Here is a 19152-nt window from a genome sequence, read left to right on the forward strand (position 1 = left end):
ATGTGCACTCTTAGAAAATCCCAAGACCATAAACAGCTTTTCAAAAGAAAAGAATCCTTGTCTTGTTGCTTAAAAGCATCTCAGTAACTCAGATATTGGTGGGTTACTTTATTCTCTCTCCTTCCCGTCCCTACAAAAGTCTACAAAAGAATTCTAAGGGATACTAGCAGTAACAGCAATTTGACTTATGTAGATATACTTGAGTTTTGCACCTAGAATGGAAATTTTGCTCTGCCCCCAATTTGAAAATGAGCTAGTTGATCAATCATTTCTCTGGATGTGTGTGAGGAGGGATCATCTTCCTGTCTTCTGCTCCAAGCCTCAGTTTCTCTCCTTATCCCAGCCTTTTTTTTTTTTTTTAAATTCCTTTACCTCTGACAATGCATACTTTATCAGATCTGGCTAATATATTGACCAATTTAATGAAACTGCATTTTTCGTTCTTGCCTTTTTATTTATTTTTTGTTACAAATGTATGGCTCCCACAGGAGGAATATGCTTGGAAATGTAAAAATAACTGTTTAAAAAAAAAAAAAAAAAACCCTCTCTACCTCTGTCTATTGTCAAATCCAGTTTCTATCAAAGCAAGGAACAGTAAATAAGGGGCTAAATTGACTATCAATGCTACCCTTCTATTACTACTACCCAAGCATAACAGTTGATCCAACCTGGTATCTGCCTCCTTCGACTCTTTCTTGAACCTCTTCATCTCTGATTTATCAATTGCTATATGCTCTGAAGAATGCTAAATGCTGGGGATACACACATAACAAATGTGAGTCTATGCATAAGGAGAAGATGACAACTGCCTGTACAGAATTATACAGAAAAGAAGGAAGACAAATACAAAATACCTTAAGAGGGAGGGCATTTGCAGTTGAAGGATCAGAAAAGGCTTCATGTAACAGTTGGATTTTTAATTGAATTTTAAATAAAAGGAGGTATCCTATGGGACAGAAGCAAGGAAGGAGGACATCACGGGCAGGAGAGGGCAAAAGCACAGAGGCCAGAAGGACAGTTTGGCTGGCCCATGTAGTGTTGATGAAGAAGAAAAAGCTAGGCTCAGGTCAGGTTGTGAAGGGACTTAAAAACTAACCCAAAGAACCAAAGGAATATATAAGAAAGTGAAAAGGACAAATTTATATTTCAGGAAAATCACTTTGGCAACAGATAGTTGGTTGTTGTCCTTCATTCTCAAAGAGGACAAAATGACAAAAGTTGAGTTACAGCATGTCCCACTGTGACAGACCAATACGAGTTCGCAATGCTCTGCTGCAGGTTGAGCATCCGTAAAAGCAGTTTACCAGGATGTGGCCACTGTGCATGCTACACATTCTTGGAGTCACAGGTGAGTTAGGTGGATTAGGTGGACGCCCAAGGAGGAAAGCAGTCCTGGAAAGGGCTCCGTAGCCCTCACTCCTGAGGTATTAGTCTTCCCTAAACACACTCTACATCCCAATTTAGATGATGAATTAGAAGGGGGGAGAGACTTGAGGCACAATGTCTAGAAATCTATGCAATAATTTAGGTGAGAGGTAATGGTAATTGAGTGAGTATAGATAATTAGATTTGAGAGAGATTATGGAGATAGGAAAAACAAGATTTGGCAATTAAATCAATACAGGGGATGAGGGAGAATGAACGAGAAGGGCTAAAGACGATTTGGAGAGAAAGGTCATAATTTCTTGGTAGTGAGGGAGTGCCATAGTGAATAGAACAGCAAACCTGAATCCTCTTTCCTGGTTCTAAATTGATCTCAGACACTTTCTAGCTGTGTGACCCTGGGCAAAACACTTAATCCCATCCACCTCAGTTCTCTGAGCTATTAAATGAGCTGGAGAAGGAAACAGCAAACCACTCCAGTATCCTTGCCAAGAAAACTCCAAATGGAGTCATGAAGAGGTGGACTTAACTGAATGACAACAAATAATGAGTTCTATTTTGGATACACTGAGTTTGAGTCATCTTGAGGACATCCAGTTTGAAGTGTCCAATAAAGAATTGTTGATGTGGAACTGAAGTTCAGGTAAGATATTGAGAATGGACATGTAAAGCTGGAAGTCATCAGCACTGAAACGATATTTAAACTCACTGGAATTGATGAGGTCATCAAGAAAGAGAAAGGAAAAGGGGGTCTAGAATAGAACCTGCAAGCACACCCACAGTTAAGCTGTTCTTCCTATTAAAGCTTGTTGGCTCAAGATAAGGAAAATTGCTGTCACAAGGGACAGAGGAAAGTGTTTAAATTTAATGAGATACCTCCATTTTTTCCTTCTGAGCTGTAGAAAAACATAGATTTCCACTTGGTCATTTCTGCAAATTATACCTTTTCCCTTAAATCTATGTTTTTGCAGTGCAAAACAGGCATATGGAATCAGCAGAGGGAATACAAATTCTACCTGCTTCAGAGGCAACAAGGACTAAAAATCTTCTTTTAACAAAGTGTGATGAAATTCATTAATGGGGCAGAGGAACTAAAATGGGACTGAACTGATCTACAAAACAGGCAGGAAAGATCCCAGGCACAATTTCTATATGTGCCTATGCTATATTTTTTTTTAGAAGGGAAACAATGTAGGCAAAATCAGCATCTATTAAGCAGTTTAATTTGTCACTCAAAGTAAAGTGGGGCTAGTTTTTAAATGATCAAAAAATGAAACAAATTAGAAAATGGAGATATAAACAAAACTGGTTTATAAAGAAGTAAAATTAATTATTTCTAATACTTGTTAGATTACCACAAAAATTTCAAAATTTATGCACACTACAGCATTATTTTTATTTTCTCAAGGGAAACGAGTTATCTAAGAGAGGAAACCCATAAATGATTTTATTATTTTATAGACTGGCCTACTAATAAAGACTACTGAATATGTCATACAAGGAAATAAAAATGATAGCTTCTACTTTTTCTACAACGTAAGTTTTATTGATTTTTCAATATACTTCCTTTTATTTTTTTTAAAAAACAAGAATACTATACATGGACTTATTTGTTATTTAACCAATTTAATGGAATGTTTTACTCTACTGATAACATATAAAGAGAAATAAATTTTAAAATCTCTAACGGTACAAGGATTGGGAGTAGCAGGAGTATCATATTTGGAAAAGATACCCTTAGAATAAGAGCAATAAATTGTCAATGCTGAAAAATTACCCACGCATATATCTTGTAAATAAAAAGCTATAATTAAAAAAAAAAGAATAAGAACAATAAATACAAATATCATACAAATTCAAATAAAAACATTTCCTTCATGCTATAGCTAATTTATAATGTCACAATCAAATTACAGTCAATTCACTTGTTAACTTCAAAGATGTAATTTATTTTGGTATATAATTTGGTAATAAATTGAAGAGCTAAAACCTTTGAGAAGACTAGTATTTCTAATATTGATTTGACTCCCACAAAGCCTGTGGTAGAATTTGACTCCCACATCAAAAAAAAAAAAAAATCAAAACAAACAAGAAAACAAATAAACATAAACTTTGCATTCAATTTAAATATGTGTGATTCAATTTATAATGAAATCTGATATAAAAGACAACCAGATTTTCTAGTACATTGGAAACAATATACAAAGAGAAGATCATAAAAAGAATGCAGATGTAGATGCCAAGAAACATAAAGGTGTGCCACCTACATATGTTTTGAAAGGAAAGAGTAAATAATGTTTTTCACTAAATATATCAGTAGACTGCATAGAAGCAGAAGGGTGAATGCTGTAGAAAAATCTAAAAACCAAAGAAGTAGGAAGACAGGCACAACCTCAGCAATGATAGTACCTTCTAATACTTAACTCTGATATTCTTAAGAAATCAAAGAGCAGACTAGGATCTGTTGCATTATTCAAAATAGGCCTTTATACTGAATAAAAATGCCAGTGTTAAAATAAATAGAAGAGTTACCACATTAAAAAGAATGGTTAATATACGTTAACATATATATATATATATATATATATATATATATATATATATGATAACATAAAAATAGGTTATGAAACCTTCTTCATTAGATGACTAAACTAACCCTAACTGCCCATCTCATAAGTTTGGGGTCTAAGCTTCAGAATGAAAAATTGTTTCTATTTTGGCTAGAAACCAGATTGATTTTTTTTTTTTTGGGGGGGGGGGGGGGTGAAGGTAAAAGAGGCCATTCTCTACTTCCTTTCTTACCTACCCTTAATCACTGAGTGAATGTTTGCCTCAGTCAAACTGAGACCTGTTAAAGACCTTAGCTTAAAAAGGTCAGGGTTTCCATCGCATCCAAGACCATTTTCAGTCACTCTGATCTATGTCTTGCCATAGGACCCAGATAGTTCCAGGGGAGAGATGAGGCTGATAACTGCATGGTCCTCTCTCACTTAAATTCAATTCACTTACAAGTCATAGTATCATCTTCCTGATGTCATGGTCATCTTCAGGAAGTAAGGACATATTACAAGAAACAAGTCTTGTATTGACTAAGCCAAGGGAAGGGAAAAGTTTTCTTGATTCAACATGAAATAAATGACATTCTCTCTTCATTTTAGCTATTTCTTAACCCAACAATACAAGCACATAACAATTGATACAATCCAGTTGGATTAAGCAGTTGCCTGCTAAGAATGACTCAAATAGAACTACATGTTCAGAAGTATCCTTTATATACATCATCATTTTATAGAAATTTTGAAGTTTATATAAATATAGAAAAAAAAAAAGCATACAATTTTCTCCTAAGCATATAAAGTTCAGCCTTTGATGTGCCTTGCTTTTCATGATTTAACAGATTTCTGAAGGCCTTCCTTTAGTCATTCAGCAGTTGGCTTTTGCCGATTTTAAAATTTACATTGTTCTGATTATTGTGTCTAGTAAACCTTTACAAAACAAAGCTGTATCGTTTTCCCTGCAATTTTCAGTAGAGGTAGTATAAGACTTCTAAAGATGTGGTATTTGCGATACAAAAAACAGTAGTGTAAAGGAAAATAGAAGAATCTCAAGGCATCCAAGGATCATATTCAGTTTTTCAACCATTATCAATTAAGAAATAGATTTCTAGAAGAACACAACCCAGAGCAGTCTAGAACTACCTTCGAAATCAGCCACAGATGATGAGCTAAAGAATACTAATCAAGTTAACAAATAATTTAGACTCTGGGATAAACACAATAATGAAGTAATAATAAAGAAAATATGGCCTAATATATCTAAACTAGCCCAAAGTCAGGTGATTTGTTTTGTCAGTTTCTTCCAAATCATATTCTCTTTTGCTCTCCTCTTTTATCTATTTCTCATATCTTCATGTTTCCTTTAATATTACTTCCCACTATCAAAATGTTTACATTTTCTAATAGCAGTTTGAGAAAAAATATTTAAAATTCTTATACAGTCTTTTCATTCTTTAACAGAAAGGCACTTAGAGGAGGAGGAGGAAGGAATCATTCTTTGGATATCATTTACTACCATATAAAGTAGTGGTGCTATTAATAACACGTGGCATAAAGTACTATTTATTATAGTGTAAAGAACTTGAAAAGTCTAGATTCGAATCTTGCCTCTGACACTTTACTAGCTAAACAAAGAGAAATAAGTCATTCCAACTCCTAGAGCCTTGGTTTCCTTACCTGTAAAACGAGAATAAAAATACTTGAAATACCTATCATGAAAAGTCATTGTAAGGCTCAAATGAGATCATTGTATATCATCTATTTTGCAAATCTTATAGCATCATAAAAATGTTAGCTCTTATTATTATCATTCCTTTCCAACTACAGGAGTATTGAATGAAAATTTTCTTGTATAGAGTAAGTTAGGAAAATATACCAAGATGAGACATTTTAGCAAAAAATTCTTAATCCTTAATAAAGTCCTTTGTAATAGAAACTACATGGATTCTGCACAATGCCAGAAATTATACTCATAGAACTACCTCTCTAATCATTTTTTCCCCAGAGTCTTTGATACTCAAGTTTACTTGACTTATACCATTTTAAGAAACACAATCACATTAATTCCTTCCTTTAGGAGTACCCTTAACAAGCTAAGAAGTTCTAGTTAGGAGTCAATGAGTTTACTATCTAACTTAAATTGTAGAGTATAAGATATAGTTACTATCATAGTTTTAAGATTCAAGGACCCTGTCTGTTTTAGCTTGCACTGTGCTTCACCTAATTGAACCATGCACAAGAATAAGGATATTATATTTAACTGGTCACAGATTTATCCCTTTTCCTACTAGTTTCCTGCATTAGTGTGCTGCAACCATAGTTTAAAACTTAAATACTATGTGAGACGCAGAGGTAAAAATTGATTGCTTCTAGCCCTCCAAATCAGATACCATACTGTGAAAAAAACACTAAATAAAACAAATATTTATTAAACATTCTAAAAGTGGAAGTGACAACCAAAAATGAAACTTCTGGCCCTCTAAGAGTTAAATTCTAATGCAAAAAACACACTTTGAGGGCAGCTAGATGACACAATGGCTAGAACACCAGTCCTGGAATCAGGAGAACAAAAAACACACTTTGTCTTTTAATGAAAAGCTCTATCTAATCAAACAAATTAAAAGAAGTCACTGGACAAACCTAGTTAGAGAGTTGGCTTAAGAGAAGTGGCTGCCAGAATGAAGTGGGATAAGATCTCTCTGACTGGGGCAGCTAGTGGCGCAGTGGATAGAGCACCAGCCCTGAAGTCAAGAGGACCCGAGTTCAGATGTGACCTCAGACACTTAACAGGTCCTAGCTGGGTGACCCTGGGCAAGTCACTTAACCCCAATGTCTCAGGGGAGAAAAAAAGATCTCTCTGACTACTAAAGGTTCTTGTATCCACAGGATACTTTTCCCTTTTGTGTCCCACTAACTTTACCAGCATATAATGCAGAAACAAGACTTTATGGACTCAATTATTCCATCAGTATTTGTAGCAACCCATCATTATAATCCAACTATAAAGAAGACACTACACTACTGCTTAAAGAAATAGAATCCTACCAAGTGCCATCTTGATAACAATGAAAAACAAGCAATAATGACACAAGGAATAATCAAACAGCTTTGATTTTGATACATGAACAAGAAAGTATTTCCTATAATACCAAACTATTTACCTGGAATGCCATAAAAAATTTATTGTTTTGAATTGCATAATGTTTAACTGTTATTTCTCATTATCTAGAGATAATGAGTTACAAAAACTGCATTACAGAAAGAAGAAAGCACAAGTAGAAGAAGAATATATACAATGACCACAATAAAATAAAAAAAGCAGAATTCAGATCTAATTCAAATATATAATATTGTTTGTATGCGACTAATACTAAAAGATTTCTTATTTTGTGTTAAATATTAAACTTTAAGTATAGAATAACTACATGTTCTTAAAAACACAATTGCCCTATTGTACAGTTTTGCTTCACTGATTTTTTTTTTTTTTAAGAGGAGGCACTACTGAGGGGAAGAGGGTTGTATAGTCAGGAAGTGACTGTTGTATTAAAACAAAATCTATCAATAAAACTAGATCAAAAAAAATTTAAAACACAAACTCTCCTGGTAAAATGCCACAAGAGAGGAAACTGCTAAAATGACTTTATTAGACTTCAATAATTTATTTGTCAATTATTAAGTTGTTAAAAACCTAGATCCTTGTTAACATTTATTAATTCAAATTCTCAAATTTCAATTAACTGGAGAGCACAATTATAGAACACACTTCCCATATAGCATTGTTATTACATAGTAATAGTAATTAGATAAGTTTATTTTAAGAGAAGTAATAATTGTACTATATTACAATACAATGCAATATATTCAACATAATTGAAATATATTACTTAATTTTATGCCATAAGAGTTATAGGATTCAAAGAGATACTAAAGAAGGAAAAGGGACCTGTATATGCCAAAATGTTTGTGGCAGCCCTGTTTGTAGTGGCTAGAAACTGGAAAATGAATGGATGCCCATCAGTTGGAAAATGGTTGGGTAAATTGTAGTATATGAATGTTATGGAATATTATTGTTCTGTAAGAAATGACCAGCAGGATGAATACAGAGAGGCTTGGAAAGTCTTACATGAACTGAAGCTGAGTGAAATGAGTAGAGCTAGGAGATCACTATATACTTCAACAACAATACTATATGAGGATGTATTCTGATGCAAGTGGATTTTTTCAACAAAGAGAAGATCTAACTCAGTTTCAATTGATCAATGATGGACAGAAACAGCTACACCCAAAGAAAGAACACTGGGAAATGAATGCGAACTGTTTGCATTTTTGTTTTTCTTCCTAGGTTATTTTTAGCTTCTGAATCCAATTCTTCCTGTGCAACAAGAGAACTATATGGTTCTGCACACATATATTGTATCTAGGATATACTATAACATATTTAACATGTATAAGACCACTTGCCATCTAGGGAAGGGGGTGGAAGGAGGGAAGGGAAAAGTCGGAACAGAAGTGAGTGCAAGGGATCATGTTGTAAAAAATTACCTATGCATATGTACTGTCAATAAAAAGTTATAATAATAATAATAATAATAATACTAAAGAGTTATAGGATTAGAGATTTAGAGCTAAAAGGAACCTTAGAGGTTATCTACCTAGCTTAACTCCTCAATTTTACAGATTAAGAAACTAAGGGCCAGGAAAATAAGCAGTTACACAATTACACAAGTAGGTCCTTGACTTGAAAGCTAGAATTCTTTCCATAAAACACTATTACCAGTGGGAGTCACATCTCACCATGAATCCTCCTTTGGACTAAAAGTATTAGCGTAGTTGCTAAACAGAGCTATGTGAATGTTGTACAGGCTCCAATAGTGACACTATATTAAGTGATTCTCAAATAATGATGTGGGCAATCAATAATAAACAAACTGATGATGGAATTATTTAACTTCTTCCCTCTTCCTCCAAAAAATTTTAATTTAATTCCTCTTCATTAACTTTAAAACACTGAAATATATTTAAGGATAGAAAGCGTAATTTCAAGGCCTACATACCAGCTATCCATCCACTCAGTACATATACATTTTAAGAGCTTACTGTATGCCAGGGAAGGAATGTTTTTGGATTCCCTTAGATAATTTCCTCATGGTATGCTTCTCTCTCTTTTATTAAAATATAATTGATGTAGAAAAGAGGAGTTTCATATGTGAAATGTTCTAGAAACTATAACTTCAGGATCTTATTGTTTTAATAATTTCTAGTAACTGTCATATATGATTTATTTTGCTACTAGAAAGAGTATAAGATACACAAAAACCACAAATAAAAGCTTTATATTATTAATAGTCCCCAATAATTTCTTAATTAAAAAAAAAAAAAACTTTCTTTACAACTTCCTGCCTATCTCATGCAAACAGTAGTTCCAAAAATAGACAGCAGGATGAGGAAGGGAAACCAAGTGTCCTAGATAACCCACAAATTGGAACAACATCACCTTAAAGTAGATTTCCACTTCAGTGTTTGTAGCTATGCCAACACTTTTGACACCAAGTTTCAAAGAAAATCCCCACACAATTGATGGAGAAACCTGAAGCTCTGGCATCAAATTACAGTGGAGTCTATCGTGAATATATATTATTCCTACAGTATGTAGGAAGCTTATAGCATGCCAAGAGATTTGGCTTGGAGAGGTTCTTAATTCTGCTTTTGGAGTGGACCCCTTTGACAGTCTGATGAAACCCCATAGACTCATTTTCAGAAAAATGTTTTGAAATGTATGAAATAAAAAGACTACATAAGACTAACAAAGGAAATAAATTCTACCGAAAGGCAGTTATCAAAGTATTAAAAAAACAAACCAAAACACCAATCCCAGTTTAAGAACTCCTGGCTCTTCTACAGTCTTTAAATATGTGAAGAGATACCAGTAAACAACTATAAATTTATTCCAATGAGAAAAAGACAAAAATAAATGTACTTAAATGGAGGCAAAAGGATTAAGGCAAGATTTTTAAAAAGCTACTTAATGAAGAATCTATGAAATCCTAGAATAAAAACTGTAAACAATCTCCTGAAAAAAAGAAAAGGAAGAAAATGATTTCTCTTGCATGTTCAGAATGTTGTCCACCCTGAAATAGAAGAATGAACTTAATGATCTCTTACAACACCTTCTAATTCTATAATTTTAGCTCATTCTTTAAAGTTTAAAACAAAACAAAAACACCACACTACAATTATATACACAGAATCATGTGAAGTATCTCTCTAAGTTATTTAAAATATAATTTCAACAATTTAGCTCAATTTTATCAACTAGCAATTTTTAGAATATAAAAATCTAACCCAAAAAAGAAAAACAGATGAATTATCAAACTCATTATTTTCTTTTTCTCAATTAAAACTAAACAAACCATAATCATTGTTTTTATCGTTCTTTCTACACTTACCTGGTCTTTCTCATGGGGTAGAAGGCTGACAGGAGGAAGGGAAGATGGAAAAGTATTGGAATATTTTGGAGCTCCACTCCCTTCTAAACTACCATAATTTACCCTATACTGAGGTCCATCTTTCAGTAACCTCCCATTATTTACAGCACGTTTGGCCCCCAGTCGTAATCGCTGCTGAAAGGCAGCATTGTTGGTGGTGCTTGTTAAGTCACTTTGACTTCTAAGATATTTTTCTATGTTCTTCAGGGAGGAGCCATTTGGTTCTTGAAGCCCTTCGATTGCTCTCCTTAAGAGTTTATTCCAGTCCACATTGCGGAGATCATTGCAGGATCCCCTAGACCCCTTGGCAGACTTAGGAAAAGTGCCTGGTTTAAGGGATGAAAAACGTCCAGGATTGTCTGGGTCCTTGTAGGAAGCAAGGCCTTTGTTGGTAACTTTGAGAACAGAGCCATCCTGAACACTCAGTTCTAGCTGCTCAGAAACAGTCTTCTTATCCAGTCCATGGGAAGCTGATACTGCATGGCAGATCCTTTCCTCAGATGGCCTCTGCTTTTGTTTTTTGACTTTCTGTATCGCTTCAAGAATCCACTCTGTGTAAAGTGGGTTTGCAAGTTTTACCATGGTTGACAAATGCTTTCTTCCAGCCAAGAGTTACCCATAGAGGTTCTTAAATTTTTAACAATACTTGCAAATGTAGGTGTCATTTACCACCAAAAGCCTGACAATATTCCAAGCAGTGAGAAGCACCATCTTATAAACATCCCTCCTTCGAGAGTTGAAAGGTCATGAATAAGCAATGTGAAAATTCTTCTTCTCTTTAACCAAATGGAAAAACTGGATTCAAGTTAGGAACATTTTTAATCAGGAAAGCAAGACCTTAAAAGGAAAAAAGAAAAGTTTTTCAATAAAGCATAAATTAAGAGCAAAGCAAATAATTTCACTTTTCCAGATCTCAGTTTTTTTATTCATTAAATGGAGATCTCTAAGATTTCTTAAAGCTCTAAATTTACAGTACCATGAAATACCTTTGCGTAGCAGAAACATTTAGATGATTATTTTGATGATGGGGAAGTAGGATATTCCTTAATAGTTATGAAAATAAATAACCACTGCTATAATTCTGATTGTGTACCTTAAAACATGTAGATTAAAATAAACAATAAAAATAATAAATTATCTTTAACAATGTAGAAGTGATTCAATTAAAAAAAATATCCAAACAACTGCTATATGTAGGTCATCGTTCTAGGGACCAAAAATTGACATAAAAACCGGTCCCTTCAAAAGAGGACCTTTAAAGTTAAATAGGACGGCTGTGAATGTACAAAAATAACCGTAACTCCAATCGTACTTGATATCAACCTCACCAATCTTTATGTTAACACAAAAGTTCTTATTGACATGGGATTATATTTTTATATTTCTAGTTCACATGCTAAAAAAATCAAACTTATTAATGAGAATAAAACAGAAACAACATAAATTAATTATCACTGTAACAGACTGCTCTAGTTAATTTCATTTCCTAGTTAGCTAAACTAAGCTATTTTGGAGTAAAAGTTGCTCAGGTTCAAACAAGGATACCAGAGATTAATTTTGCTATTACTTATCTCCATAATATTCATGTATGTGTTACTATATATTTTTAGAAACATTATAAGGTGTCAATCCAATTAGCAAACTATCAATAATCATGTCAATATACTTTGAAAAGGTCTTATTCAAGCTAGAGATAATTATCTCTGATGCCTTTACTGAAACAGGAAAAAAAAACCATTTGTCTTCAAAATTCGCTAGAAAGTTTGAAGCTTCACAACACTTCAAAACTGAAGTGTAATCAAAAGTTATAGATGATCCCAAAAAACACTGAACCAACCAATAATTGTTACCGAAATCAGCTTTAATCAGTGAGAAAAATGTACATCTGAAATTATTTATAACTCTCAACTATAAGAATGAATCTAAAGTAAAATCTGAATTATTTTTTCATATATTTAGAGAACTTTGGCCCTCAAAGTGTCACAGGAAGTTACCTAGTTCAACCTATTACCCCAAAGAGGAATCTAATCCACCTCTGTTTCCTTAACAAAAGGTCATGAAACCAATATTGAACACTTCTGGTGACTAAGAACTCACTACTTTGTGAAATAGCTCACGCTAACTGGAAGAAAATTCTGTTAGCATTGGATCTGTGAAATGTAAAGCAAGATGTGAAAATTATACCTCCTGTGGGCTACTACCCAACAAAGTTTCTGAATCTTCGATGTAACAAATGAGATTAAACCTGCCACAAAATAAATATGGATATGCTACAAAAGGAGTAGTTTTCTGGTTTTAAAATACATGCATTTACTAAGATTACATTTTAAAACGTCCCTGGTTAACTCTTAGGTAAGTATCTTTTTTGTCATCCCTACTCTAAGCTCTGCTAATGACTATAAAATCCTTTTCTAATGTAAAGCAAAAATTTGCCACCAAATAATCATTAGCTCTAAACTTCTGAGACAGCAAAAAATAAAAATTCACTTTTTTCACATGAATGACTCTCAAATACTTGAAAACAGTTTTCACAGTCAACTCCCTTCTCCCAAGCCTTTTCTTCTTTGGGTTCAACAGCTTTATTTCTTCAGTGGCCCCACATATTACATGATAGAGATTTCCCTATCCCTATTCCCTAAGTCCTTAGGGACTTCTAAACTTTAGAGAGTTCAACACTATATCCCAATTGTCTCACCATTACAATTGAATTATCTCCCTTGATTGAACTAGTGAAAATATTTCTACTAATGCAGATTAATTTTTTTTTGTTTTGGCAGACTGGCCAATATATTAGTTCAAAATGAATTTAGCATTAGAACATAATAAGCGAATAAAAGCCCCAGGCCTTTTTTATATGAATTATCATTAATACAGGTATTTATGCCCTAACTATACTAGAACAATTGATTTTTAAAATGTTAATATAGGCTTTATATTTATCACTGTAAAATTTCAATTTGATAATTAAGTCCCATTATCCTAATCAGTTGAAATTATATAGAAACTTGATTCTATCAAACGTATTAATTATTCTTTATACTTCTGCTTCTCATCTGAAGATATAATTAAACCTTCTTATGTTTTTATTCCAGTTTTTGATAAAGATATTAGGCTTGCAATATATTTTGTGCTGTAATAAATTTTTCAGTCATTATAAGAAATGCACTATAACACTGTTCTTATATTATCAATACTCTAATTAAAAGAACCAGTTAAACTTTCCAATGTATAGTAATTTAGGCAAAAATTTAAAAGCATCCCACTAATTATTTTATCTTTCATCCGATATTCTGCATTAATAGCAAATAATTTTATTTGATCGCACAAAATAGAACTTAATAGGAAATGGGGGAAAGCTCACTGAAAACAGTATCTTAATGTCAAAACATATTAAAAATTGGTTTAGAGCATATGCATTTTTATATTCCAATAATATAAACAAATGAAAATATAATGAAATAAAAGGGCAATTTGTTCATTGGTGAACTTCCATAAATGCATCCTCACAAACAAAACAAAACATCAAATTATAAATTTTAAATGCTTTCTGTAGTCCAAATTAAAATAATTCTTTATGTTAACTACTAACAAATCTAACTATGGCTCCCATTTATATCTTTAAAAAGAGAGTAAAGAGAGATTTACCAGATGCAGTGAAATTCAAAGTACAATAGCTTGTGGTAAAACAGAAGACTCTCCAGTTCTTCAGACAAATCTGCCCAAAGGGGAAAAAAAAGTAAACTTTAATTTGGCATAAAAATATCTCAATAAACGTCGGTAAATATATACTAACATCCACAAGTACACAAAGAAAGCAATATCACAAGCACCTATTAACACATTATTCATCTTATTATTTCTACAATCTATTCTACAATCCATTTACTAAATTAAGGATTTCAGAACATAGAATACACAGAAAGACATAGAAAAAATCATTTTCTCTCTTTTTCTATTAAACTCACTTCCCTCTTATCCCTGCTATCCTCTGAGGAGCTGGAAAGGGGAGGGAAGAGAATAGATATAACTGAATAAGATTGCTTCTGTGTTAAAAGATAGGAATGAGAAAAAAGAAAGGTCATCAGCAAAACTTCAATTTTTATTTAAGATAGTTTATTATAAATGAATATAGTACATTTAAGCAATAAGAAAACAAGATCATTAACTTTCACGTAGTTCCTTTATTTTGCCCCAAATAAAATCCATGGTCCCAAAAGTTGCCCATCCTCAAGCATTTATTATGTCATAAAAATAAGCCACAGCATTTTAATCTAAGAAAAGTGCATGCAAATCTTTTATTCAAAACTTCAACTGTTTATAAATAAGGCAATCAGATTGGCCACACTTCAATAAAAATGGATGGCTCTCTCAAAAGTACTAAGTAAATTAAAATGTGATTATTGCAAAATGGATTTTGGTCCTGTATAAAACAAACAAGTAACCCTAACTCCTCCTCCTCCTCCTCCTTCTCTCTTTCTCTCTCCCTCCCTTCCCCCCCTTCTCTCTCCCCCCCTCCTTTCTTCCCTTACCCCCCTCAATTTAATCTCAAAATTAGCTCTCATCTGACACCAACCAGCAGAGTTAATTAGGCAGGAGCAGATGTAACTCGACAGCTCTCTACTACTGGTGGAATCAATGTATTAAAAACATAAATAGGAGAAGGAAAAAATTATCTCTAAACAACTCTCAATTATGCAAGTGTTTATTAGACAAACTGCAGTATAACCATGACAAATTTTTAATCTCAACAAGTTCTTTAATGAAATACAATGTGCTCCTGGGTTCCCTTTCCCCATCATTAGTGAATTTATGATTAGGAAATGTAAATATGAACAAATTTTAATATTAGCCTAAGCAACGCATTAGATGGAAAAGTGTCTGCAGTAAAAATGGGGCATAGAATACAAAATTAAAAATAGATGAAATTCAGGGACTTTTTTTCTTTTTAGTATAAACCATTCTTCTGATTTCCTTCAGAATACTGAGAATTTACAGTGTTTCACCTGAGGCTCAAAGTGTTTACAGAATAAAAAGAACAATTTAAATCACTCAATAACAAACAATTTAAAGAATTTTCTACCAGTCAGGTACTATGCTACAAGGGAATAGAAACACAAAAGTGATGAAATAGTCCCTGACTTCAAGGAGCTTACATTCTAATGGAAATACACATACACATTTCTATATACAGAATATATAGGAAAAACAACAACAAGGTAGCTTGGGAAGGAGGGCACTACTAACGAGGGCAGAAGTTCCTAATCTGGGGTCCATAAACTTAAAAATATATATATATTCTGATAATTGAATTTCAATAAAACTACCTTTATTTGTAATCATATTTATTTAAAAAACATGCTGAGGAATTCAAAGTTTTCACCAGTCTGCCAGAGAGATCCATGGCCACAAAAAAGGATAAGAATCCCTGAGCTAGGGGGATGGTAAAGGTTTGGTATACAAAAGCTAAGCCTTGAAGGAAACCAGGGATTTTAAAAGGCACAGGTATGGCAAGGGGAACAGCTAAGGTAAAAAGAAAGGAGGCAAGGAGCTGAGATGGGGAAAGGGGGAACAGAAAGAAGGCCAGAGTGTGCTGAATGGGAGAAAAAGTTAGTAACACTTGAAAGGTAGGAAGAAGTTAAATAGTGAAGAGCTTTAAATGCCAAATATTTGACCCTAGAGGTACCTAGGACCTACTGGAATAGAGGTAGGATACTAATGTATTCTAAGGAGATCAGCTTTGTAAAAGATGGAACGGAGTAGGGAGGAATTGAGGCAAGGAGATTAAAGATGAAGCTATTTCAATCAGGGTGAGGGTGGGAACAAAGGTCTGAATTCTATTTAATTCTTTCAAAAATGAAATTTTTCAGTATGAAGGATGACAATGAAATGACAATATTCTCGAAATTCAGGATTAAAAAACCCCAAATCAAACACTCTTAGCAACTTCCACTTCTTGGTCTTGCATTTGAAAGTTTTTTCTTAGCATATTAACTTAAAAGAGGAACCAAAACAACAAAGATGAGTAGAACATTAATTTTGTGGATTTATAACAAACCAAAATGTTTTTAAAAGGTCCCAGTTTTACTAATTTTAATTTAAAAAATCATATGAATAACTATAACTATCATTATTTATATCACTTTAATAAACTATTCTAAATAGTCCTATAGAAATGCTGGGTCTAACACTAAAATTTCAGTATGCTGTCTTCACATAATCAACACTATTCTTAACAGAAAAAGTTCACCTCAGAAGAAACTGGCCCTCAGTTCTACAGGTGAGCTCCTCTAAGCTTTTACTGAAATATTATACCATATCAATGTTTTATAACTTTAGAGTCACAAGAATATAGTTTCATCAATAAAGAAAACTAAAATTTTGGTAAAGAAAACCAAAATTCAGTCAAAAAGAGGCTGTTCTTTTCTTATTTTGAATTTTATTTTCCAGAGATTGTTTCATTTTCATTTGTATTTCCATTTCCTCCTATAGTGCTTGGCATATGGTATATGCTTAGGGAGTGCTTACTTTGTAATTCAGTTGTTTTTTCAGTCATTATCCCATCTGAGGTTTTCCTGGCAGAGACATAGGACAGCTTTGCCGTTTCCTTCTCCAGCTCATTTTACAAAAGAGGAAACTGAGGCAAACAGGATTAAGTGTCTTGCCCAAGATTACACAGGTAGGAAGTGTTTGAGATCAGACTCAGGAGTCTTAACTCCAGGCCTGGCACTCTACCCACTGTGCCACGTAGCTGTCCCTGAGGGCATACTAATAGAGAATTATTTTTTACTTTTATACTCACTTGACCTTTCAAAGTTTGTTATGTGGCCAAATGAGAATTGACCCTATCACAACATCTTTCTGATTTCAGGGAAGCTTCATTCTCCACCCTCTTCATTTTCCAGTTCCCATGGTACAAGGATCTACATACAATTAAATGCTTGTTGACAGACATTAAAAAAAACTACCTGAATAGTGAAGTAGTTCACTTTCATATCCTTCTTTATAAGTTACTTCCCCCTAAAGACCTCTGGTCTTAAAACCAGAGAGTAAATGAGAAGATATTAATCAATAAGTATTTCTAGAGCTCCTATTTAGTGGAAATATAAAACCAAGAAATAATCTTTGTCCCCAAGAAGTCTCCTATCTGAGGAGAGAAAAAACAAAGATAACTGAAACAAATGGAAGAGAATTAAGCTGGGAGATAGAGAAAGGAGTAACAAAAGGTATAGAAGGTAACTAAAGAGGGAGCAATCTCTAGATCCCCTTCATTTTCTAAATTGCATCTATTCTAGCACTTTATGTAAAGTACAAGACTTCCTACATTGAGGGCTAATAAAGTTATGGACTATTTGAGAAGATCTGCAGAACAAATCAAGAAAATAAATGGAAAAAAAGTAGTCATTTTTATTATCTTTAGTAGATTTTGTTGATAGAAAATGAAGCTTTATCATTCTTGAAAAAAATTATTGGTGAATTTAAATTATCTATTTTGCCCCCTTCTCCCCCCCACATACCACTCTCTCCTCCCCTCCCCTTCTTCCCCCCCCCTACTCTGGATGATTAGGAGCTAATGACAAGACAACATTTAAATGTCAATCACATTATAAAATTTCACAACTGGCTAATGATTCCTTCAATTATCTTAGCATTTTAAATATGCCATTATTAATAACTTTGAAAAGTTGTCTTGGCGACATCTTTGTCATTTTAAAAGCCTCATCTTTTATCTATTTAAATTATTTTACATTATTATATGTAATTTTATGTATCAATTGAATTTTTTAGCTCAAGCACACAAAGTAATATCTATCTTAATGTAGCAATGCTGATCATAACAGCAAATGCTATTGGTAGCAGTCTATTAAAATAACCTATGAGGTTCTGGTTAAAGAATGTAAAAACAAAAATTTTTATTTCGATATTTCCATTAAGATAAATGATGGGATGAGGAAACAAGATGGTATTTTTATTCTAAAGTACTGTATTCCAAGTTGTTTTTTGTTTTTTTAGGTCAAGAATGGTTTTCTATCTCTCCTCAACCACTAGTTACTTCCCTACTGCTTGTAAACATCACCCATCCTTAAAAAAGCAAACAAACAAACCTTCACCTGATTCTACTATTCCTCAAACAATCCTCCTATATCACAAACTCATGCCACTTCCTCTCTTTTCACATCTTATCTCCTTCCATTCTGGCTTCCAACTGACAAATTTTAATGGCCAAATGCAATAAATGTCTTTTCTCAGTTTTCATTGTCAAGTACCCTTCTGCAGCATCTGACACTGCTTACCAAGTTCTCTTCCTGGACACCATCTTATTTCTGGATTTTCAAGATACTTCTCGTCCTCCCACCCACCAGTCTGCCTGTTCTTTCTCAGCTCCCTTTCCTACATATTCCTTCTAGTCTCATCTCCTTATGTGATATATCTCTAGATAAAAACTCGAGCCTCATCTCCTTCCCTTCCTTCCTCTTCCCTCCACCTTTCTTTCCCTCTTTTGCCCCCTTCCCTTCTCCATGCCCATCTCTATTCCTAATCTTTCTCTTTCCTTCATCCACCTCCCAACCCCTTTTCTTTCCTGAATTCTTCTCTTTCCTGTCTTTGTCTCTTCTTCCTCTCTCCTCTTTTCTGTACCCAGTTTCAATTCCACATCACCAACTAGATACTGGATACCTCCAACTCAAAATCAAGATGTCTAAAACTGAACTTATCATTCCCCTCAATACTCT

At 33.5% G+C, this 19152-nt stretch overlaps 1 protein-coding gene across 6 annotated transcripts in view; it reads right to left on the reverse strand.

Moving 5' to 3' along the window:
- Window positions 1-19152, reverse strand: part of KAT6B (lysine acetyltransferase 6B) — a 213902-nt gene that overhangs the window by 183978 nt on the left and 10772 nt on the right. For 5 of the 6 annotated variants that reach the window (XM_031956426.1, XM_031956425.1, XM_031956429.1 and 2 more), the window contains exons 2-3: window positions 14069-14138; window positions 10385-11260 (exon numbers count right to left, since the gene is read on the reverse strand). In XM_031956426.1, coding sequence (XP_031812286.1) covers window positions 10385-11005 — 621 coding nt within the window. In that variant the 5' untranslated portion in view covers window positions 11006-11260; window positions 14069-14138. Of the gene's footprint in view, window positions 1-10384; window positions 11261-14068; window positions 14139-19152 lie in introns of those variants that run through there. The other variant, XM_031956431.1, reaches the window with a different exon arrangement.

The sequence above is a fragment of the Sarcophilus harrisii genome, chromosome 2, assembly GCF_902635505.1.
Source record: "Sarcophilus harrisii chromosome 2, mSarHar1.11, whole genome shotgun sequence".
Lineage (NCBI taxonomy): Eukaryota > Metazoa > Chordata > Mammalia > Dasyuromorphia > Dasyuridae > Sarcophilus > Sarcophilus harrisii.